Genomic DNA, 21,737 nt, shown 5'->3' with positions numbered 1-21,737 from the left:
TCGAACAGTGAAACGTTTGCCTGCAGTTGAGCCGAATGCAGGACCACCGGGAAAAGTCTTCGCTGGTCTTGCATTCTCCACGGATTCTTGACGTTCGCAGCTAGGATTCAGCGTCATGCTGCCAGGGCTCTCGAGCTATGAACTCCGAGCAATATCGCGGACAGTTTAAATAAAACAGCTAAGAATATCGACTACAATACTAATATTGCTGGAGAATAATTACGGGGTCACATGAAAGGTCGTTTTTGTAAGATGCTTACACCATCGATAATGCGTCGCGTTCTCCAGCTCGGTGTGGTATGTGCTCGACTCGTATGGCTCGAAGCCTGCATGCTCGATGCATCGGACACCGGCGTGTGCACGGAGCCAACGGACTTCGACCTGCTGCTGCCTTTCTGCAAGGCCGTTGTGCCCTACACGGCATGTCTGCCTCGATACCAGACCCTATGGTTCAATCACTCGGCACTCGCCAAAGACCGATTCGTGGAGCAAATGTTCACCAAGCTCCTCGCCCAGCGGAAAATCTACGAGACGAATTCCAGCATGGCGGATGACGATACGGATGAGTGGGGTGGGTCTCGAGCCATCACGCCGCGCTTTACAGACAACTCGGACTGTGAGAACGCTTTTCGCAACTACTTTTGCTGGCTGAACTTCCCGCGCTGCGACGCTGAAGGTCGTAGCTTGCTGCTCTGTCGCAGTGTGTGTGAAAATTACATGACAGCATGCCAGTACTCGAGCGATCTCTGGCGGTGTGGCGACCCAAAGTATGTCAATGCTCGCTCAGCCGAAATCAGCACCACTTGGACCGTACGTTCATCATAGCGTTCGCACAGTTGCTAGTTGATTGGGTTAACGTGCTTGCCTGCGCACACAGGATCAGAAGCTGGTCTACTACCGTGCGCCATACCCAGGGTCACCGTTTAAGGACAACGCTGTAGACCCAGACACGAACAAGCCCCTTGTGGTGTGTACGCCCAGCCTTGAAAATGCTGCACAACGCAGCTTCCTTCGGGCGTCTCCAGCTGTATTGGTTCTTTTCGCAGCTGCCTTGTGGTTTCTTGTATCTTGGTAGCATCGCTGGATCACGCGTGAATAACTGGTCGTTCATTGCATTTTGCACGAGTCATCTGCTGCCTCTTCAGCACCAGGCTTTAAACCGTTGTTGGCGTCCAAGTTTTCGTCTCGCGCAGTACCATCGACTGCCAGGTTGATCGCACTAAAACGTTGTAGACCGGTTTGATTGTCTTCCCCGTCTTCAGGCTTTGTAGTAGACACTGGATCTCGGCGTACCGGATTAGGCACCACCGAGCGTGCTTTGGAACTACTGCCGCCCCCGGACTGGCAACTGCACCGGAAACTGTTTGCCACACCGGCAAAATAACAATGACCGCACAGCTCACAGTGCTGGTTGCGGTGATCGCCACACCGGCGGCATTTAGCGCAATGGCGGCGCGGCTTTTTGGCGTCCGGACACAACCGATTGTTGCACCATGAATATGTAAAGTGCGCGCCACAATGCGGGCAAGCAAAACCGTTCTCCACGGTATGCTTTACTTGCACGACGCCACCACCTCCCTCACAGCACTCGTAGCTCACGGTCGAGTCCAGCAGCTCTTGCATGTCCTTGATCTTGGAGAGGTTTTGCATCAAACACTCGTCGCGCACCATCAACTGGATGTCAATGCCCTCGCGCGCCATTGGTACGAATGGGTTCGCACAGCTGACGCATTTGCATTGAGCACCGCACACCAGTCCAGCTTTCACACAGGCGCAGCGTGCGTTACGGCATTTCCCTGTACATTTGCAGCGCACGTCATCGTCTTTTCCATCTGTCAGCGAAGTTGTCAAGGACGTTGTTCTGCTGCTCTGTTGATGTTGCTGTAAACTCGTTTCAACAGCGGGTGCGGTCGTATGATGCAGCGACTTCTTGAATGGGCGACGACCTGTGGGCTCCGGGACCTTTGTCGCGTATTGTGCTGGAGCAGGCTCCACCTTGACGCTGCGTGCGGGGTCTCGTAACACTGCAGAAGCCGTCGTCGATACCGGGTTTGCATATTGAACATACTCCGGAGATACGAGTGCCTTTCGCTTGTTCTTTTCCTCCGCCAGCTTCTTCGCAGCTAGATGTATTTGCTGCTGTGCGCTCAACTCTGAAGCGGTGGTACCGCTTAGTGGCATTGCACCGCCAGGAGGAAGCTTGGCAGTTGGGGGGTTGCTACCACTGGAGCTTGCTGCTGGATCCGCGTGCGGACCGTGTTGAGGGATGACACGCCATTTTGCTGGCTCCTTGTGCGTTTTGTCTACACACGACTCGTTGTACGCCTTCCAGTCAATTATCTCGCAAGATGGCGTCCTGAGCATTCGCACAGAGAACCGTCAGCGGAAAGAGTAGTCATTTGAACGCTGTCACGCTAAACGTACCGAGGCAAGGCGCCACTTCTAGTCGAAGCAACTCCATCCGCTTGACCACTCGACGCAGCAGCACCGACGAATCCTCCAATCCCGCCTATTCCGGACGCAGGGCCCCCTCCAGCGTACAGTGTGGCAGGCGAAATGAGACCAGTCAGGCTCTCGGTGCTTGTGGAGGGCACGAGTGTCTGCAGCCAGTTGATGGTGGCGGGAGACATGGACGGACCATTGAGCAGACCCACCGGAGAAATGCTGTCCACCGGGATGTGACTACTACTCACTGATGCAGACCGAGGCAGTTGCACCCTTTGGGAGGCACTTTCACTCGTTGCTGGGGCTCGTGGTCCTCCTGCGCCGTCGAAAAGTGCCCCCCGGAGCTGTTGTTGTTGCTGCAGTAGCGCCGGGTCCGTATCGTTGGCGTCGAGCGAACCCAGCAGGTCGATCACTTCTCCCAGTTCGTTGTATCCCCCTGCCATCTCGCGCAGCTGCTCGGGCGTGGGCTGCTGCGGCTGCTCCCGCTCTTGTTGCTGCATCGCTTGCGGTCGCTGGGGCTGCGTCACCAGGTCGCTGCCAGACGGCGGCGTGATCAGTGACGTGTCCAGGAAGTGCAGCACGCGCTGCATCTCCTCCTCCATCTCACGGCCGCCGCCCAGCGATTGACGCGGGTACTGCGCGTCCATCCTCGCTTGTCACTCAATTTGGATTCTAACGAGAAAAAGCGCTGGTCAAAATGGTTCCAAAAAAGAGGTACCCAGGTCAAAAAGGTACCCAAAAGGAGGTACGCATGTCAATAATCGTGAGGACGGCCTCTTCTTGGGAACGCGGAGAGAGGTCGATGCTGCGTCTACGTCAACTGCCGGGCGTCGGACGCAGACCTGCAGCCCGCAACCTGCACTCGCTGCCATCTGCGGAGCTGCGCAGTCGTTTTCTACAGTTCTTCGAGTCCCAGGGCCACCGGATCGTGCCTAGCGCGTCGCTGGTGCCGCCCGGTGGTGACTCGTCGCTGTTATTCGTGAACGCCGGCATGGTGCCGTTCAAGCAGGCCTTCCTGGGTCTGGACGGCGGAGCGGACGTGCGAGGCTACGCTAGAGCCACGTCGGCCCAGCGCTGCGTGCGAGCGGGGGGCAAGCACAACGATCTGGACCAAGTGGGGCTCACGCGCCGCCACCACACCATGTTCGAGATGCTGGGCAACTTCAGCTTCGGAGACTACTTCAAGGAGCAAGCGATCGCCATGTGCTGGCGCTTTCTTACGCAGGAACTTGGCTTGCCCGTCGAGAGACTCCACGTGACGGTGCTAAACAATGACGAGGAGGCTCGTAGACTGTGGAAGCAGATCTCTGGACTGCCGGATCACAAAATTCGGCAACTGGACGAAAGCGAAAACTTTTGGGCAATGGGTGACTCTGGCCCGTGTGGGCCATGCTCGGAGGTCTTTTGGGACTTGGGTGACCACATCGCTGACCCTGACGAACGCTTCCTGGAGCTGTGGAACCTCGTCTTCATGCAGTACTTCCGCAATGAAGGCGAAGACGAGCTGCATGCGCTGCCAAACTGCTCCGTGGACACAGGTATGGGTCTCGAGCGCGTTGCCTCGGTTCTTCAAGGGGTCCCTTCCAATTACCACACCGACGTCTTCGTGCCACTGCTGCAAGAGGTGGCTACCGTGCTGGATGCGCATCGCTCCTCAACTTCTAGGCAACCGTTCACCATCGCACTTGAAGAAGAGCTTGATCCGCGCAAGGCTCTCTTTGGAACGGGGAAGGAGATTCAGACTCTTCGCATTGTTAGTGACCACCTGCGCGCGACGTATGCGCTGCTCCACGATGGCGTTTTCCCATCGAACGTGGGCCGCGGCTACGTGCTGCGCCGTATCATCCGGCGGGCGATTCGACACGCACAGCAGCTCGGTGTGTATAGTGGCACAGACGGTATCTTGGCCTCAATTGCCGTCCCAGGCTGGACTGAAACTGCTGGTTATGAACAAATGCGTGCGATCGTTTCCAATGAGGAAAGAGCGTTCGAAGAGATGCTGCGCAATGGCCGTGGTGCCATTGAAAAGGCCTTTTCTAAGGCTCAGCTGGACCAAGTGATGCTGTCTGGTGTAGATGCTTTCAGGTTATATGACACCTATGGCATCCCGCTTGATATCACTCAAGTGCTGGCCGAAGAAAAAGGCCTCGCCGTTGATATCGAGGGGTACGCTGCGTGTATGAAGACCCACAAACAGCAAACCAGTGGCCGCAGTGCTTTCACTGGGCATCACACCCAGTCTTCAGACTTCGAAGAACAGTCATCGGCTGCGCCTGCAGCATCGTTGACCACCGAGTTCATAGGATATGAGCAACTCAGTGAGCCTAACGCCCGCGTACTAGACAGCTGGTCGCATCCTAGCAGCAAGAAGGGAGGCTTGCCCGGATTCAGCCTGATTCTCGATCGTTGTCCGTTCTACCCAGAGGGAGGAGGCCAAGTGGGGGACCGTGGACACCTAGTTTTTACCTCTGCAGACGGTTTCCGCCGCATTGTGATCCCTGTTCAAGACACAACGAAGGTTACCGACGACGCAATAGCGCTAAAATGCTCGTTGCCTAAGGGCATGACGTACGATGAGATTTCGGCGCTTCTCTCACCGGGTGATGGCCCCGAACCTAACGTAGAAGCGCATGTGGATCAAAAGTTCCGCTCTGGCTGCGCTGTGCATCACACAGCAACACATTTGTTGCAGCGCGCTCTCAAGGCTGAGTTGGGTGAACACGTGACGCAAGCCGGCTCCCAGGTGACGAGCGATCGCCTCCGTTTTGATTTTGCACACTTTGGTGCGCTGTCCACGGAGGAAATAGCCGGTGTGGAGGCTCGAGTGAATGCGTTTGCAGCAGCAGAGTTGGATGTACATACCGTTCAGTTGCCGCGGGAAGAAGCCGAGCGTAGTGGCGCCATTTGCAACTTTGGGGACAAGTACGGAGATGTCGTGCGCGTCGTTCGGGTCGGTGATGCTTGTGAAGGAGAAGCGGCTAAAGCCCCTGTTTCAAGCGAGTTTTGTGGAGGTACACACGTGAGCAACGTGCGCGAGGTGTTCCCGTTTGCGTTGGTCAGTGAAGGATCGGTGGCAGCAGGTACTCGACGCGTGGAGGCGGTGGCTGGGCAGGCTGGCGCGCGGTATCTGCAGTCGAAGGCGCAGACTTTGAGCGAGGTGGCTGCTCAGTTGTCTACCACGCCTGCGAAGGTCGTGGAGCGCGTTGCCAAACTGCAGAAGCAACTGAAGCAGCTTGAAAGTCGAGCTCAAGCTCTCGGTGACGTGCTTGCCACGCTTCCATCCACACCGCTTGCGTCGGGGCCAGTCCATGGGGCTGTCAACGTTCCTCGAGTTGAGTTGCACACGCTGGATGTACCTGGGGGCGGCGAGTTCTCCAAAGTGCTGAAGCGCCGCGCCGAGTTCCTCGCAGAGCAAGCTGCGCCTGACAGTGTACTGCTGGTTATGCTCGGGTCGCAGGTGGCGTGCATCGCCAACGCGGAGGCCAAAGCCCACGCTGGCAAGCTGCTGCAGCAACTGGTGAAGCCGTTGGGCGGTCGCGGGGGCGGCAACGCCAAGTTTGCGCAGGGCTCAGTGCCCGAGGGGCTACGTCCGGAGGAAGTTGCTCGTCGTGTGCTCGGTAAAGAGTAGAGTTAGAAGTGGACAGATAGAAAGACAGTGGAGGACATTTGAGGACGTTGAAGTTCGAGCACATCACCGTCACTCTTTTCCCTCGATTGAATGCCACTAGCCAATAGATACATGGACACTATTAGGTATCCGTGGCCGAGATGGAGCCGGCGGTTGTGGCGACGCAGTTGCGAGCGGCCGTGCGTGACCTGCGCGTGCGCGGGCTGAAACAGGCCACGCAGTTCGCAGCGGAGCTCCTCCTTGGTATGGGTGACGCTGCTCACAGCCGATCGGAGTCGAGGAGAATCGTCGAGGCTGAGGACGAGTCGGAGGGCTGGGCGGAGGCCGATCGCTTCGAGGCTGCCAAGGCTTACTTCGACGTGGGCGAGTACCTGCGTGCACACCACCTGCTGTCCAATAGCGAAGCGGCTTCTGCTGCTGTGGGGTCTGAAAGCCTGGACACAGTACGCAGTCCTACGCAGAAGACGCGTTTCCTCCAAAACTACGCACTGTATCTGGTACGAATAGGCGTCCACCGATGGTTCATTGCTTCGGAGTTGAGCTCATGTCGCTTTTATATTGAAAACAGGCTGGAGAAAAGGCGAAGGAGGAGATGGATCTCGAGATGAACGTCACCGGCAGCAGCAAAGGTTCGTTCTGGGCTCAGCTACTGGGAATATCTACGTGGCAGTTGATTGAGTTGCTACGTATTTGGCAGAGGTGGATCGCAATCTTCATCGCCAAGGCGCAAACCCCCACCTTAAGGAACTGTACTTGTCACTAAGTGCTGCATACCAGCAGAACTTGCTGGATGGGTTTGGCCTCTATCTGTACGCGGTCGTTCTCAAGCGCTTAGGCTACAGCACGAGTACGGGGAGTACCCAGACGCAATCATCAACTCCAATAAGTATGAAAACCCGACACCGCGCTGATTTCGCGGAAGAGCAGAAGCGCCAGCAACTCCACGACCCCAGAGCTACCAACGATCGAAGAGACAACATGGGTGAGTTGGGTGCTGCGACTACGCTGACATTTGACGTCACCACTCGATTCATCCTCGTTGAGTCCATTCGACGCTATCCGTGGAATTGGTCAGCATGGATGGAGCTGGCAGCTCACTCTCCCTTCACGTCGAATGTACGTCACTCACTACCCAGAGTATGCTCATTTCCCAGGGATGACTCATTTTGTGTGCTGGCAGGAAGAAGAAGTAATCCTAGCAACAAGCTGCCCTTGGATGTTTCAACTTTTTCAAGCGCACGTACTGCTGGATCAACAGCAGAACGATGCTGCGCGTGCGCTGCTTACAGGTTTGGAGGAACACTTTCCGCAGAGCAACTACTTGTTAGCACAGCAGGCACTTACCAGCTACCACATTCGAGACTTTGACCAATCGCAGGAGCAATTTGAGCGGCTTGCTGCGCGTGATCCGCACCGGATGGAGAACATGGATGTGTACTCAAACGTCCTGTACGTGAAGGAGGACAAGACGGAGCTTAGTCGATTGGCGCACAGAGCTCTCAAAGTGGAAAAGTATCGGCCTGAGACGTGCTGCATTATTGGTAACTACTACTCGATCAAGAACAAGCACGACCGCGCCATTATTTATTTCCATCGCGCTTTGAAACTGGACCCCAACTTTCTCTCGGCGTGGACGCTGATCGGCCACGAGTATATCGAGATGAAGAACACGAGCGCGGCAATCGAAGCCTACCGGCATGCCGTTGATCTCAATGCACGTGACTATCGAGCTTGGTATGGGCTTGGACAGGCCTACGAGATCCTCAACATGTTCCTCTACAGCATCTACTACTACCGTAAATCTGTGGCGATCCGTCCTTACGACGCTCGAATGTGGTGCGCCTTGGGTGGCTGCTATGAGAAGCTGAATAAGACTGACGAAGCTCTCGCTTGCTTCCATCGCGCTGTGAACAATCAGGACCGGGAGGGCATCGCGTCTTACCACCTTGGACGCCTATATGCGGCGCGTGGGCAGCAACATGAAGCCGCGAAGTACTACCAGATGCATCTTGGACTTCGAAGCACTCCGGCGTCGCTTTTGCGCGACAAGAAGTCCGCGCCTATTGATTCCGACAACAACAGCGAGCGGGAGGTGCTTGTGCTGCCCGGCGGAAGTGGTGGCAACATTCGAGTGGATACGCCTCAAGCACTGGCGGCAATTTTGTTTCTTGCGAACTATTACAAGCAGTTGGGCCGATTCTCGGAGGCGACAATCTTTTGCAACCGTTTACTGGACATGCAGGGGCCGGAAAAAGAGGAAGCAAAAGCACTCTTGCGTGAGATGCACAGTCTGGAAGCAACCCGTATGCAATTTGACCCCATGGCAGGATCATAGGCGACGCTGGGGTATACTGAACTGTATTTCGGCATCATGCGTTGAAGTAGCTGAAAAGTGGCATCGGTAAATCCGCTTATTTGCCTTTTGCTGCTCTGATAACACAAAGGAGCGATTCAACTTCCCCGTTGCACTACCCACCGCACGCGTCTTGTCTTTCGTGAAATTCCCAGCATGTGATGAGCTCATTGCCAGCCACCATCTCTCCAATTCTCGTGCTAACGCAATAGCTGCGACCCCCGCATCAGTTTGTTCGTGCTCAATGACGTGAAATTCTAACGTAAGTTCTCTCATTGACTGCATTTGCAGAAAGCATGGCCCCGAGGTCTGCTCACCATGGCCTGCTGGAACAATTCCAATAGCAAGTGTCATCTTTCTCATGTTGGAGATAGCTGCAGAGGACAGCAGGTCGTGAATAGCCCCCGGGGATAGATACAATTGCGGTATTCGCAGCGACAACATCTCACAGTCGGGGAACCCGTCCCCCAGAAGTCTCCCCACGGATGCGCTCAAACCGTGCGAGATAACTGCATTTTGACTGTAGTAGCAGAGACGACACGATTTTAATCCGGCGTAGTCGGCAACACGAGCGAATGTTTCTGCGGCTTTCCTGTCCGTCTGGCTTCCATCGTCTTGGCCAGCGAGAGCATTAACTTCCAAGTCAAGGTGCTTCAGCTGAGAAAGCCCACTTTGTAACTCAGCCGATAACGCATGGAACAGTTTTTCTGTGTGCACGCTGCTGCTGGACGACCACTTGAGCGTTTCGATTTGTTGTAGGTCCCATGATTCACCGGCTTGCCAATCCACCTCCATCGTTTCGGTTGTTTCGCTAACACTGATTGAGGCACTACTCATGCCATGCAGGTTTAGCCTCTGCAGTGTACCCCCCGGTGTGAAAAGAGCGTCGAGCCAGCGTGGTTCAACAGGAACCCAGTTAGAACCGAAATTCAAGCTCTCCAGTCGAATGCCAACCTCCGTGAGTGCAGCAGCAACACTCTCCTCAACTGCCTTTGGGCCAATAGAGGACAGCGGGTCAAGTGGTGGAGCAGGATCTGGGAAGCAAGACTCCAACGAGAGATTTTCGAGACGTTGGAAGGTAGCCAGCAGCGGATGTAGCTGCATCGCGGTTTCGGCCGAGAAAGTGTTGTATGAGAGATCCAACGTCTTCAGGTTATTGAGCGCGTGGAGAGAAGAGCTGGTATCGCCCATCAACAGATGCATGAGAGCAGTGAAATCAGCACGTTGGGGGACTGCGATGCCACGCAGACTGAGTCGCTCGATGGTTTGGCGTAGTTGCGGCACACGTAACAACTGGCACAGTACTTGAAAAGCTACACCATTGAAGAAACCGTTCGCCAGGTCTAGCTCTTTCACGGGGGGTAAACCAGGCGTGGAAAAAATGTCCACCAAGTCTTGAAGGTCGTTCACAGAGTGAAAGCCAATGCCAGAAAGGTCCAGCAGATGTGCACCGTTCTTCACGACCAGTATCGCTAGAATGTGTGCCTTTGGCTTGGAGCCGTTCTCTTCGCACTGCCAGAATGCAACACGGCTGTCAGACGTCGACGACAACGATTAGAAGCAGCAAATCTGGTTGCTTACCTTTTTCTGGTAAATACTTCGTGCCGATGATGGCACACGTATCCCACTACCAACAGTGCCGTATTGTTTTTGAGGCCTCCTTCGCCGAGCTAGCTCTGCTGCATCCCGCGCGAGTGCTGCCGTATCCTCGTTTTGCTGTTCCCGCGACAGCTCTTGGAAGCCCATTTGGCGTTTGATATCCATAATGCCCACATCGTCCGCTTGTGCTGACCCAGCAGCATCACTGAACCCAGCCGATACATTTCTCTGAGCATGGGGGTCACCAGGCTTGAGACAGAAATTCTCCCAGGGTTTTGCGTCCTCTGTACATGAACAGTTTTCCGGGCCAAAGCACGTTCGCGTGACCTTGGCTAAGATCGGAGCAGTTCCTCCTAGCACCAGCATCTCCTCGTGCGGGTCTTCCCCAGTCACCTCCAGCCGATCATAGAACATGCTAGTTCTTCTGCGGAAGTCTTCAAGGCACCCAGAAACCCTCTTGTCCAGCAAGCCAATGTCGTCGCGATCCAACCCGTCCATCTTCATGAACCAGTCATCCAGAAGACTCTCCTTCACCAGCTTCCGGCTCTCCATCAACTGGAAAATGGCATTTCCATCGTCAATACTCAGGCCTGGTCCATAGTAACACGAATAAACCGGTCAGCCAACGGCCGAAACCCTGAAGCCTGACGACGATCCCAACGCACCCGAGTGCACGGCTCCTTTCGTGCCGGTCTTGTGCATGCACATATACGTGAACCTCTGCACTGTCCGGTGCCGAATTTCGCCTCGGCGGATCTGCACGCCCACGTCCACAACACGGAGGTACTGCAACAAGTAGTTTACGCGGCCAATCAGTTTTTCGGCACGGTAGCAGCAGCAATGAGCATTGGACGCACCATCTCGAACCACTGGGCGGCCGATTGCGGCGACAGGTTCGTCAGTGTGAACTTCTCCAACTGGTTGATCGCATGCCGGTACTCGACCTTGAGTCGCTCGATCTCCGCGAAGGCCGCTTTCAGATGCCCCGATAAGCGCTGGCCCTCACCCCGCATTTGGTCAATCTTTAGTTTTCCAGTAAAATACATGTGTGTTATATTTCCGCACATGTTTAAAAGTAAAGAATGTTTTAAAACAAATTCTTTAATATTTATGTTACCAATAAAATACGCTCAGGTAATATTTCCTCACATTAGAATAACATTGTGCTCAAGGTCGGCAGCGCCAACGTTGCTGTTGCCGCGCTTCCTCTGGGCCAATTTGCTCTTGCTGGAGGCCTTAATGGCCTCTCTGGAGAGCACCTCTACGTCTTGTCCAGGATCCTGCTCGTCTTCGCCCACGTCCGGTGTGCTGGGCGGCGTTGACTGCGTCACGAGTACAGCGACAAGAGGCGGCACTGCTCCCCTGTCGAAACCCACGCGGTCCTTGTCCTTGCTCTTCTCCGCCACGATGCTGAGCTGCTGCGGTCGTCGGTAGCGACTCGAGCGCGTCGCCGTCTTCTCGTCCCCTCCGCGAGCCGTCCGACGACGACTTCGAGCCGGCGCATCTGCGATCTGTGGACGTTCCAAAGTCAATCAAAGCCCTACAGCACAATGGAGGACAGAGAGGCTCTCCTACCAGAGAGAAATTGATGTCCGGATCACTTCTTGCACCCTCGATCTAGAAACACAAACAAGCAGACCACATTCGTGAGCTCAAGTGAAGACACACGAGGACAAGTAATCGTACCGCGTCAATCATGAGCGTTGCTCGGTCCTGACAGAGCTGCAATAGCGCCGTGATCGCTGGTGGCTCAAGCGTCTCGAACTCGGACGTGAGGCTGTTCTCGCCCTCGTAGCCCACAGGAGGAGGCCAAAGACGAGCAGCCGGAATCGCATTTTGATACGGATCCGAGCAGTTGGTGATGCCCAAAAGCTTTACGATGCGCGCAGCACCCGCGATCACCTCCTTAGAACTCGTGAGCAGACTCGTCTGGGTGTACTCGGCGCGAGCGAGTTCCACTTCGGCGGTGCGCAGCTTTTGCTCAAGCAGTCGCGGGTCCTCCGTTGACACTGTTGCCTGAGTCAGCTCGAGGGAATGCAGTTGCTCTTCCAGCTCGGCTTGATTCAGCTTGATCTGCTTGAGGCGCGCCTCGTAGAGCTTGGCTTGCTCCTCGAAGCTCGCGTTCAGCTCTTCGCGCCGCGTGAATTTTTGAAGAATCAACTCCATCTTGGAGAAACCGGTGGCCTTCTGGATCTTCTCGCACATGGACTCACATTGTTGTAGTGCGACTTTGGCAGCCAGCGACCGGGTCGTGGCGCTGAAGGTTTGGCGCGCTTGTCGACGAGCCTCTTCTTCTATGGTTGAAGTCGATCCCTGTCCGTTCGCTGTTCGAACACTCTCAATCATCTCAAGGCGCCGTTGATACAGTTTATCGGATGACGCCTGATCATGTGCTACCTTTTCACGTGCGCGCTCCAGCTTGTCGACCACAGCAGACAACAAGAGTTTGCTCTTCTCGATTACCTTTCGCACAGCAGGCAGCTCTTCATTCTGGAGGTGGGATTTCTTCACGTGAAGTACTTTCTTCTCGGCGTGGAGATCCTTAAGCTTCATTTGCAGGAGACGAAGCTCCTTTTTGTTGGCCTCAAAGTGTGCCGGTGCACAGGCAGGAAACATCTCGCATCCGCGGATGAGCTTTCGGTGGGTTTTTGCCTGGTGGTCGATGTTTTTCATCACATGTTCGAGTTTTGCCAGGCGTGAGCTCATTTCTTCCGCGGCGTGTTTGGCCATGTCGCACTCCCGCATGGTCAATTCGTATCGGCGTGTGGTCTCACGAATTTTGCGCTTCACGTCGCGCAAGTACTTGTGCTTGTGCACTACTTCCGTCTTAACCGTGTCGTACAGTGTCTGAAGTTTAAGAACCATGCGATGATTGTACGACTGCTTCAGGTCCCATTCGGATTGAGGGTAGTCTTGAAAGTGCGCGGGCAGCCCAAATGCAGTTGCAACTGATGTCAAGTCGTCTGTACTCGCGATACTGTCCAGCTTCACTTCTTTCGCGTTAAGACTCGACTTTAATGGAGCACCTCCCGCACGAACAGGAAGGGAAGAAAGCGAAGCCGATCTGTCCGCGGACGGCGATTCCAGCGCCATAGTGTCTGGTTTCCCAATTATTGACTCGCTGCGGCTGAGTGTAGTAGTGGATACGCTTGGGGCGAGTACTCGCTGCTCCGATAGTGCTGGCAGCGATGCTGACGTCTTTAACGCAGCAGTGGGAAGACGGCGCACGGACGAGCTTAGGACGCCCTTGACTGTGGCATACGCAGTTTTCTTGCGAAAAAGATGCTCGGGGGAGATCACGTCCACGGTTTGGTTCACGAGCGACGTAGATGCTGATGTCATCAGTACACTCGCATTTTTCACGGCTGCGAGTTGGGAAGTGGTCATCGCGCCTCGAGGTCGGCGGGTAGTAGGATCAAACATACTCTTCTTCACGTCCCAAAATCGTGCGTCAAACCGACCGGAGCGCCCAAGCGATTGAGGCACGGTCAAGCCTGATGACTTTGAGATTGCTCCGTCCCCACCGTCGTGCCGCCTGACTTCTTCGTCGCTTCCATCTCCTGCTCGCCCACGAGATGAACCCGGTGGGGCCAAAGAGCTGGATGATGCAGCATGCGAGATCTGTGGAGCCAACCCCGGTTGAGTAGTTATACTACCAGCACTTGTGCCGTTTGCCTTGTCAAGTATCGGGTTTGGAATGATTGGGTCTCTCACAACAATCTCACGCCCAAGCGCGAGCCACGGAAATTGAATCCACACCCATCGCTGGTAAAAGAAGAAGCAGTTTCTGGATGTCTCCTTGTCCTTGGACGATGTTCCTGCAGTTCCAGCACTCGATATATTCACTTGCGTTGGGAAATTGTCCAGTGCAGCAAGTAAAGCCGATGAAGCAGTGGTTAACGTGCTTTCCATGGCAGGCACTCCTCCTAGTGATGGTCCCGGGGATGGCAGCGAAGAACCGGAGGAGGTTCCGCTGGCCGAGGTTGCCAAGGACTGAACATGTGGCAAGTTTTCGGCGAACAGGAAGCCGTCCACATAGAGTCGCTTGAGGTCGAATGGCGCGTGAACAAAGTGCGGCAACGGGCGCTGATACGATAGACAGAACTCGTGCATGAAGCGCGTGACAAGCTGTACGATAGTCGTGAAGTTTTTGGTGGACGGGCGAGCGCTGTGATACCAATCGTCGATGCTTTTACCATACTCTTTGACGATATCGAAGGGCGTGACGTAAACTGGTGGGTCTCTTGCACTCGTGGCTGCCCCATAGTTGAGCAGCGGGCCGTCAGTGAGCACCTTCCAGTATCCAAAGAGCTCGGCTTTATAGTTGGCCGTATACAGCAGCTGAAACATCGGGAGGTTCACGAGCACCTGACGCAACGCATCCCACTGGTAGCAGCGCTTTAGATGCCATGGCAGTTCCTCGACGCGGCGGAACGTAGTTGGGTGAATGCGGAAAAAACGAATGAGCCACTGGTGGTATTGCTGCTCGGCGCGTTCACTGCCGATATATCGCCACCAAATGACGTCGCGCAGGATATCTTTGCACATCGGCAAGACCACAACCTCCTGCACAAAGAGCACACTGAGCGTTCGAAGAGCACGCAAAAGCGCTTGCCACTCTTCTTCGGAGAATGCTTGTCCCAAGCCCTTTTTCCCTTGGTGATTGAAAGTTGGTTCTTCTTCATCTCGGTGGGGTTCTCGTACACGGTGTTTCCCGCGCGCCTCGGTTACGATAGCATTGAGGATGAAGCGCAATTCATTCAGCAAAAGCCCATGACGACTCACGTACAGGAGACACAGCGCTTTCCCGAGTAACTCTCCAAGTGGGGCAACAGGACGGCCACCAGTCAGATAATCTGGTCTGTTGCCAATTTTCAGGGAACCACTTCTGTTTGTTCGAGGCTCTGTTGGAAAGCGTTTGAGCTTGTACTGCGCAGCTTCAAGTAACGAACTTGTGGCCATTCCCTTTCCGGAATCAAGTGGTGGTATCACGGACCCACCTTCTGCTGTTGAGGACGGATTTCGAGCTCCTATGTTCACGAAAAGCTCTTTGGTTTCGTGAACACTTTTGACGCGTTTCATTTCATTCCAACCTGTGTTTGTGTCGTTCTCGCGCGGACGAAAATCAATAACACGCAAAGAATCGCTGGTCTCACGCACGGCAGCCTCCGCAGCGGCGCGCGCGAGCTCAATTTTTGTGCGGTTGTCGTTCCCGTGCAATGAATATGTTCGCCCAGAGAATTGAGCGTCACCTACGCTCGATGATGATTTTCGGATTGAAGCAGAATTTGCCACGGACGCCGTAGCGGTGGGAGCGTTGTCTTCGCCGTCGTACTCGAGAAAGAACTGCATCGCATCTTCTGTGGAGAGTTGGTCGGGCTTGTAGCCGATCTCCATGCTACGAAGTACAGACTCGATTAATTGCCCCACACTATCTGCTCCCAGCCAGCTCTCGAAGATTGCGTGGATATTAAACCCCTCCTTCACCGCCCAGAACAAGGCCGTAAGGAAATTATTGAGGAAATGAGGGCTGGCGCTCATAGGCACGCCAACAAGCGCATTCTGCTGTATCTCGAAAAGCTGGAGTCCCGTGGTTGTTTTGCTCGCACCTTCGTCTTGGTCGCTATTGTCGCGTCTTTTGGAGATAAACTTCTTGACGATGTGTCTCCTCTCTTCCTCGACTAGAGGCAAGACGTGTATGAGCTTCCAGTTGCGACGACCAGCCTCCACTTTAATCCTCTCAATCATTTGGGCACTAAGGCTCGTTTTCTCGTAGTAGTCACCTCCCAAACCGCCTTCATCATTGGCGCGTTCGTCGCCACGGGGTACAAGGCCGCCATTGGCGTTAAGAACTTGGGATACCTTGGCAGTCGGGTAGTTGAGAGTCCCCGAGAAGATGATGCGGACGTTCGGTGGGAAAGAGAGGGGCACCCACTTTAAAATGCTCTCTCCATTGTTCGTGTGCAGTCGATGCAGCCCGTCGACAACGAGAATGACGCGACCCTTTTTCGACGCAGCCTCTAGGAAGCGTGGGAACTGCCAACTGAGCCGTTCTTCGACGTCCGGGATTTCTTTGCTTAGCTCGAAGTACTCCTTGATCTCGCGCAGGATCCGCTCGAGCAGATTGGACACGGAACAAGATTGTCTCGAGCAGCCCACGACGTGCGAGAAGATGAACTCCGGGTACGAGGACTGCCAATTCTGGAACATTTTCTTGCGGCGCACGACCCAGTTCGCCAGGAAGGCGCTCTTCCCCATGCCGCTCTCGCCTAGAAGGATCACAGGCCCCTTAGGCGTGTGCATGGAGTCAACGTCGCAAAATTCATCCAGCTCCCGGGTCAGTCGGGGGTCTTCGTGATACACAAAGTCGCCCGTTTTGAGCCGTAGCCGCATGAACCCATGATGGAAAGCACTTTCGAGATACGACACGGAGTCCCAGCACTCACTGTTGTTGATTGATGCTGTAGCGGACCCAGTAGTGGCTGCACTTCTTCTCCGATCCATACTGCGTGACCGAGGAGTTGACGACGTTTGCTCACTACTATAGAGGTGGCGTTTTTTCCCCTAGCGAAACGGATTCACACAAATGGAAAATAGCACGAGTGGATAATGCTAACAGCTTTGGTTGTCGTGCCAATAGCAAGAGTATTAGGTTACATTTGTGCAGGACTACCCGCGAATTTAAGCCTTTCCGATGGGCTCACTTCCATTACAAGACAGCGTACGCGTAGCCGTCTTCCGAGACTATTGTAACTTCGGAGCTCTCCGACGTGGAAGCACCCGCAGCAGTTTGTGGCGCCTTGGACGATTCCGATGCAGCGCGTGGCATTACTCTCCGCTTTCCGAAAGAGAGACAAAATCTTGCAACGTTTTCGTGACCGTGCGACTTGGCAAGAGCGACAACATCTAGTCCGCGTGCCGTTTTGTGGTGGATGTTGCCACCATACTGCATCAGCTGCTCGCACATGGGGATACTCCCGCATTGTGCTGCGAGATGCAGAGGCGTCTTCCCATTGAAAGAGTTGGCCGTGTTCACGAAGGCGTCGAACTCAAGGAGCAACTGGAGAATGGGCAGCGCCTGGCAGGCAACGGCCACATGTGCAGCAGATACACTGTCGGCGTTGCACAAGTTCACATTTGCGCCAAACTCCACGAGCATCTCGACGATTTCGAGGTCGCCCAGTTGCACAGCTGAAAGCAGCGGTGACGCTCCGTTGGCGTCAATTAGATTTGTATCAGCTCCATAGGTAAGCAGCATCGCCACGATACTCCGGTTGCCACCACGACAAGCCGCATGAAGACTAGACAAGCCATCCTCCATCACAGCGTTCGGGTTCGTGCCACGATACAGAATCGACTCGACAGCGTATACGTGGCCGATTTGACTTGCCACGTACAGCGCCAGCTCCCACTGGCGGTCTTCATTCCACCCCTTGAGTGAGGTACCAGAGCTTCCAAGTGCTCGGGAGTCCAGCAAAAGGTGGTCTCGAAACTCCTCTAGAAAGGTTTGGATCGACGTCACCTCGCTGGTTGGTAGCTGCAGCTTGGGAAGACCAGGCAGCAACGTTTGGGGTGCCTTGGCATCCGAGGCAGCAGAGCAACTGCGAGAGCTCATGGTAGGATTCCGCGCTAGGAAGGCTGTATGACGTCGAATGCTGACTCCTCGATAATAGCGCGATCTGCGCCCACTGGTCTGCATGTTCGCAAGTTTCTTGGGGGAAGGATCGGAACGGCGCGGCAAAGCTCGGATTTTGGCGCCTATCCGGTCCATCGCAGCATGATCCCCAGAGTTAACGTTGAGTTTAGCTGCCAACCCGGGGCTGGTGTCCAGCTCTCGAAGTTTATAGTCGGAGTCGTCATTGGGAGTATCGTTTGAGCCCTCCTGATCGTGACGCAGGTAAAACTCGATTCCAGTACTATCCCAGACTTGGTCAGTGCTCCATGTGTCGCTGCTACTGGCTGCGCTTCGAGTGCTAAACGCCGTGTTGCTTTCGCTGAGCACGCTGCTACCCATGCTACTGCACCTGCTGTCTTTCAAAAGGCGACCGCTAGGAAGCTGCAAGGTGGTACGGGCCCCAGGACTCACTTGACGCATCTCTTTAAAGCCGAAGAAGGCGTTCAACAGTGCGAGGACGTGGCAGTTCTCCCGTTCCTCAAAACCTTGAAGAAATGGACGGGGGAAAGTGTCGAAGAGACCACGGACGGTGGTGACAAACAGCTCCAGCCCCTGGCGCCGATTTTCCAACACGCTTGGTGTGTTGCGCTTCATCACGAGCTTGGACGGGAACGGGTAGCTTTTCAGGAAGAGGTGGAAGCTGCGGAAAGCGCAGTTCCAGTTACGACAGCGGCATGACGCGGAGAAATCACTTCCAGCTCTGGGGATGGCCAGGGAGGGAGTGGAATCCTGGTGGCTCGGGGCACTGTTGGAGCGTGCTAGCGACGCAGTCGACGGTGTCTTGGTCGCGCGGATCAAATCTCTCCAAAGCTTGCGGAACTGCGAATACGAGCGCAGAGCGGCCACCCGCACGCCTGAGGTGTTGCCCGTCATGCTGTCATTCTCGCTATCGTCCTCCAGTAGAAACTGCTGCGAGCTGGCACTGGTGATGCTGGACCAGTTCCGAGCCAACTCCTCTTGTCGAAGAGCGCGCTCGCGCAGTTCGATCGCGAACACCTGCTTGCCCCCGCAGACCTCGTAATACGGCACAGTCACCTCGTGTGTCTGCAGCCAGCTCATACTCGTGCGTCGAGTCTTGGAAGTACCCTTGCTGAGCAACGGGTGAATTGGTTAGTGAGCGGAAACGACAAGCTCTGCAACGGCAACGCTCTAGTAGAGGGCCCTTCACGTTGAACAAGTAGGCACGCCACAAGCTGCGGCTTTCCAGACCCCGTCTACTAGGAACTGGTTCATGGTCTGGTTTGTGCTCAGGATATTCGGCGTTTCAGCCGTCTGACCCTTTCGGGCGAGAAGCTAATGGTGATCCCGTACGTACTGTACAACTCGACAATCGCTGCAAACGTGCTTGTATTGTCTTGCATCTGTCGTCTACGAAGCCTTTCAGCACGCGCGCCGACCCGTTACCGGACCGCGTGCGCTTCGTGGTCGTGGCCGAAACGGACGGGGCTTTGAGCGCTGGTCCTTTGCTCGAACTGAGCCTGAGCTGTCCGTCGGGTGGTTTGGTAGGCGTCTTCTGCAGCGTTGCGCATCGCCAGGATGCGAGCCATGATCTCGTCTTGGCTGGATTCGCGTCTTGCTGGCGCTGGGTGGGGCGTCGGATAGGAGCAACTGCGGTTGTCACGGGGGTCCACCAATACCAACGAGTCTTTGCTGACCTTGATCTCATCGAACTCGTCCTCGTCAACCTCTTCGACCTCCTTCGGTGCTACGAACTCAAGCTCCAGTTTATCCCACCGACTTGTCGTCCCAAGATCTGCGTCCCCTGTATTCCAAGTGTTGACGCGCTCGCGGTGAGGTGTGGCACTTTTCCTCGCCATCACACCTTCACTGTGGTGTCTGATGATTGTCGGGGTTTGCATTTGAGAGATCGACGGAGCCTCTTTCACTTCTTGCAGATCACGTCGTCTACAATTGTGTATGGCTGGAACTACCGGCAGGTCTGTAGAGGTTCTCACTGTCTGAGTGGTATAAGACCAAGCTACTTCTTGTCGCGCGGCGTCAAAGCCACCCAAGCGACGCGCATGTGTGAGGCAGCTCGTACAGAAGGCGACAGAGCGCCAAGTTACCCTTTTGCTTGGGGGCTTCCCAAACGCCAACTTCTTCTTCACGGAGCAGGCAGTGCACACAGCTGTAGAGCACAACTCGCAGTTGGCGGTGCCGCTGAATATGGTGAAGCTCTTGGCGCATATTGGGCAGCACCGCTGTCGGGTCATGCTCACGGCAGTTGAAGGCCGTTGCTGGACGGGGAACTCGGGACTGGTATGCAGCAGCCACAAGAGCTTCTTGTTCTGCGCGCAAACGCTGACTTTCGCGCTGTACATGAGCGCGAGAGCAGCCGATTGCGTGGCCACGCCCTCGGAAACGCTGCCGTTGGGGTCGAATCGAGCCTTCATGAACACGTCCACACTCCCCACGGAGCCCGGGGTTTCGGTGTACAGAAGACACGACGAAATTTGAGCGCGAACGATTTTCTTGTCATCTAGAGGACCGTATCCAGGTACTTGGACGGAGTGCATCAAGTGGTACCCGATCTTCTCCTTGCTGCCCTCGCGCGTCAGAATTCCCGTGGCCTCAATGAAAACGAGGTCCCGGGGTCGAACCACCGCCGCCAGCGCCATGTGTGGGGTGCCCTTGACGACCCATTTCACGCCCAAGAAGCGGAACGGGTGAGTTGGCGACGGTCCTCGCAACTGGCACAGCGTTTCGGCGTCGAGCAATGTGTCTTCCGTGCAGGCCGTCTTGAGCATCATTGCGGGGCCGTCCAACGCGACGGTCCCGTACATCACCTCGTCCAGAGTGCCTTGGATAGCCCCGACCTGCAGCAGTAGTGGCATTTTCTGGCGGGGACGACCTTGTGTGATTGAGCCTTCGATGATGCTGGCACTCTCCGCCCGTGTGCGAATTGCCGTCGCCGACTGTCGCGCGTGCGCTGGCTGATACAATGCACTGGGCTCGCTGCGCTTGTACATGGCGAGCTGCTCGCACTTTCGGACGAGCTTCCAGCTCCGGGCGTCCACCTTGGCGCCACCCTGACGATGGACGTCGTAGTCTGCGAGGGCTTTGTGGATGAGTCGGTGGGTGAGAAGCTCGAGTCTTTCGCGCTCACTGGTCGCCATTGCCAGCGGCGGGAATGGCGGAACGGGCATCGGGAACCTGCCTGCCATGGTGCCCGTCGGATCGAGAATGAAGCCACAATGCCCTGTCGACTAGACTGGCAGCAGCAGCCAGTTTTCGACGTCGGGTTACTCTCAAATCCCGAGATAAAGGTCAGAGCGTGGAGAACGTGTAGCTGCGCTCGGCTTGGATTTGAATTCTAGTGCATGCGCACAACGCATTACGCTCTCTGGTCTCAATGTTTCCTCAACCAGGTGTACCGTGCACTCGCACAGTATCCCGGACAAGCATTGCATGTACTGAGGCAGTATCTGTGCACACTCGGACGATAGGTATTGCTTGCCTATTGCCTGTCCACTTCGGGCGCTTATACGAGAATCATTACGACTCTCGCGGCTACACCGTGTACCAAAACCAGCCGCAATCACCGCCGCACGTGTATATGTATTACTACACGTGCGGCGGTGATTGCGGCTGGTTTTCAAGAGAGACACGGCGGCTCTATTTTAATTTAACATAATATTTAAAAGTACACGTAGCAGGCCGATTCCCGCAGCATTTTTCCGACAGATTTTCCGTCAGATCGCGTGCACATGTATCAATACCATACAAGTTTTTGGCTTTTTAAAAACAAGCCTGTTGGAGAGGGCAGGTGCCCCCGATAGATGTGTGAGATTAGATTCACACATCTTCTATCGAGTGGACGAGCATAATGTAAGCAAAAGCGTTTCTGTATACTATGCGATAAATCGTGCGGGAATCGGTCCAATAACATAAGCAGATAATCCGAGTCAACACTTTTACTCGCCGCTTTACCAGCACCTTCCCGGCAACGTAGAGAGGGTAAATGCATTGACGCCGACGATATTCTGCGAGATCAAGTCGCGTGGTTTCAGCTCGGATGAGGCCGACACTAGCGTGAG

At 55.1% G+C, this 21,737-nt stretch overlaps 8 protein-coding genes across 8 annotated transcripts; 3 read left to right on the top strand and 5 right to left on the bottom strand.

Moving 5' to 3' along the window:
- Window positions 1–330: 330 nt before the first annotated feature.
- KRP23_6667 (uncharacterized protein) lies at window positions 331–1,099 on the top strand (the record flags this gene model as incomplete). Its single annotated transcript, XM_067891885.1, has 3 exons — window positions 331–810; window positions 878–967; window positions 1,076–1,099. 3 exons carry the CDS (start codon window positions 331–333, stop codon window positions 1,097–1,099), a joined length of 594 nt encoding a protein of 197 aa, XP_067746199.1.
- An 8-nt stretch (window positions 1,100–1,107) lies between these two features.
- KRP23_6666 (uncharacterized protein) lies at window positions 1,108–3,092 on the bottom strand (the record flags this gene model as incomplete). Its single annotated transcript, XM_067891884.1, has 2 exons — window positions 1,108–2,356; window positions 2,425–3,092. The coding sequence occupies 2 exons, from the start codon at window positions 3,090–3,092 to the stop codon at window positions 1,108–1,110; spliced, it is 1,917 nt and encodes a 638-aa protein (XP_067746198.1).
- A 155-nt stretch (window positions 3,093–3,247) lies between these two features.
- Window positions 3,248–6,073, top strand: KRP23_6665 (Alanine--tRNA ligase; the record flags this gene model as incomplete). The annotated part of the gene is made up of 1 exon (XM_067891883.1): window positions 3,248–6,073. The coding sequence occupies one exon, from the start codon at window positions 3,248–3,250 to the stop codon at window positions 6,071–6,073; it is 2,826 nt and encodes a 941-aa protein (XP_067746197.1).
- Window positions 6,074–6,213: 140 nt separating this feature from the next.
- KRP23_6664 (Anaphase-promoting complex subunit 8) lies at window positions 6,214–8,408 on the top strand (the record flags this gene model as incomplete). The annotated part of the gene is made up of 4 exons (XM_067891882.1): window positions 6,214–6,570; window positions 6,642–6,702; window positions 6,771–7,189; window positions 7,254–8,408. The coding sequence occupies 4 exons, from the start codon at window positions 6,214–6,216 to the stop codon at window positions 8,406–8,408; spliced, it is 1,992 nt and encodes a 663-aa protein (XP_067746196.1).
- Window positions 8,409–9,237: 829 nt separating this feature from the next.
- KRP23_6663 (uncharacterized protein) lies at window positions 9,238–11,038 on the bottom strand (the record flags this gene model as incomplete). The annotated part of the gene is made up of 5 exons (XM_067891881.1): window positions 9,238–9,255; window positions 9,339–9,938; window positions 10,008–10,615; window positions 10,691–10,811; window positions 10,883–11,038. 5 exons carry the CDS (start codon window positions 11,036–11,038, stop codon window positions 9,238–9,240), a joined length of 1,503 nt encoding a protein of 500 aa, XP_067746195.1.
- Window positions 11,039–11,170: 132 nt separating this feature from the next.
- KRP23_6662 (TPR repeat-containing protein) lies at window positions 11,171–16,529 on the bottom strand (the record flags this gene model as incomplete). Its single annotated transcript, XM_067891880.1, has 3 exons — window positions 11,171–11,536; window positions 11,601–11,642; window positions 11,712–16,529. 3 exons carry the CDS (start codon window positions 16,527–16,529, stop codon window positions 11,171–11,173), a joined length of 5,226 nt encoding a protein of 1,741 aa, XP_067746194.1.
- Window positions 16,530–16,734: 205 nt separating this feature from the next.
- On the bottom strand, window positions 16,735–18,759 carry KRP23_6661 (Ankyrin-3; the record flags this gene model as incomplete). Its single annotated transcript, XM_067891879.1, has 1 exon — window positions 16,735–18,759. One exon carries the CDS (start codon window positions 18,757–18,759, stop codon window positions 16,735–16,737), a length of 2,025 nt encoding a protein of 674 aa, XP_067746193.1.
- A 341-nt stretch (window positions 18,760–19,100) lies between these two features.
- Window positions 19,101–20,864, bottom strand: KRP23_6660 (uncharacterized protein; the record flags this gene model as incomplete). The annotated part of the gene is made up of 1 exon (XM_067891877.1): window positions 19,101–20,864. The coding sequence occupies one exon, from the start codon at window positions 20,862–20,864 to the stop codon at window positions 19,101–19,103; it is 1,764 nt and encodes a 587-aa protein (XP_067746192.1).
- Between the last annotated feature and the right edge of the window lie 873 nt (window positions 20,865–21,737).

The sequence above is a fragment of the Phytophthora ramorum genome (genome assembly GCF_020800215.1).
Source record: "Phytophthora ramorum isolate Pr-102 chromosome Unknown Phyram_PR-102_s0005, whole genome shotgun sequence".
NCBI classification, from domain to species: Eukaryota; Oomycota; class Peronosporomycetes; order Peronosporales; family Peronosporaceae; genus Phytophthora; species Phytophthora ramorum.
Note: the sequence above shows the minus strand (reverse complement) of the source record. Positions and strands in the feature narration are given on the sequence as shown.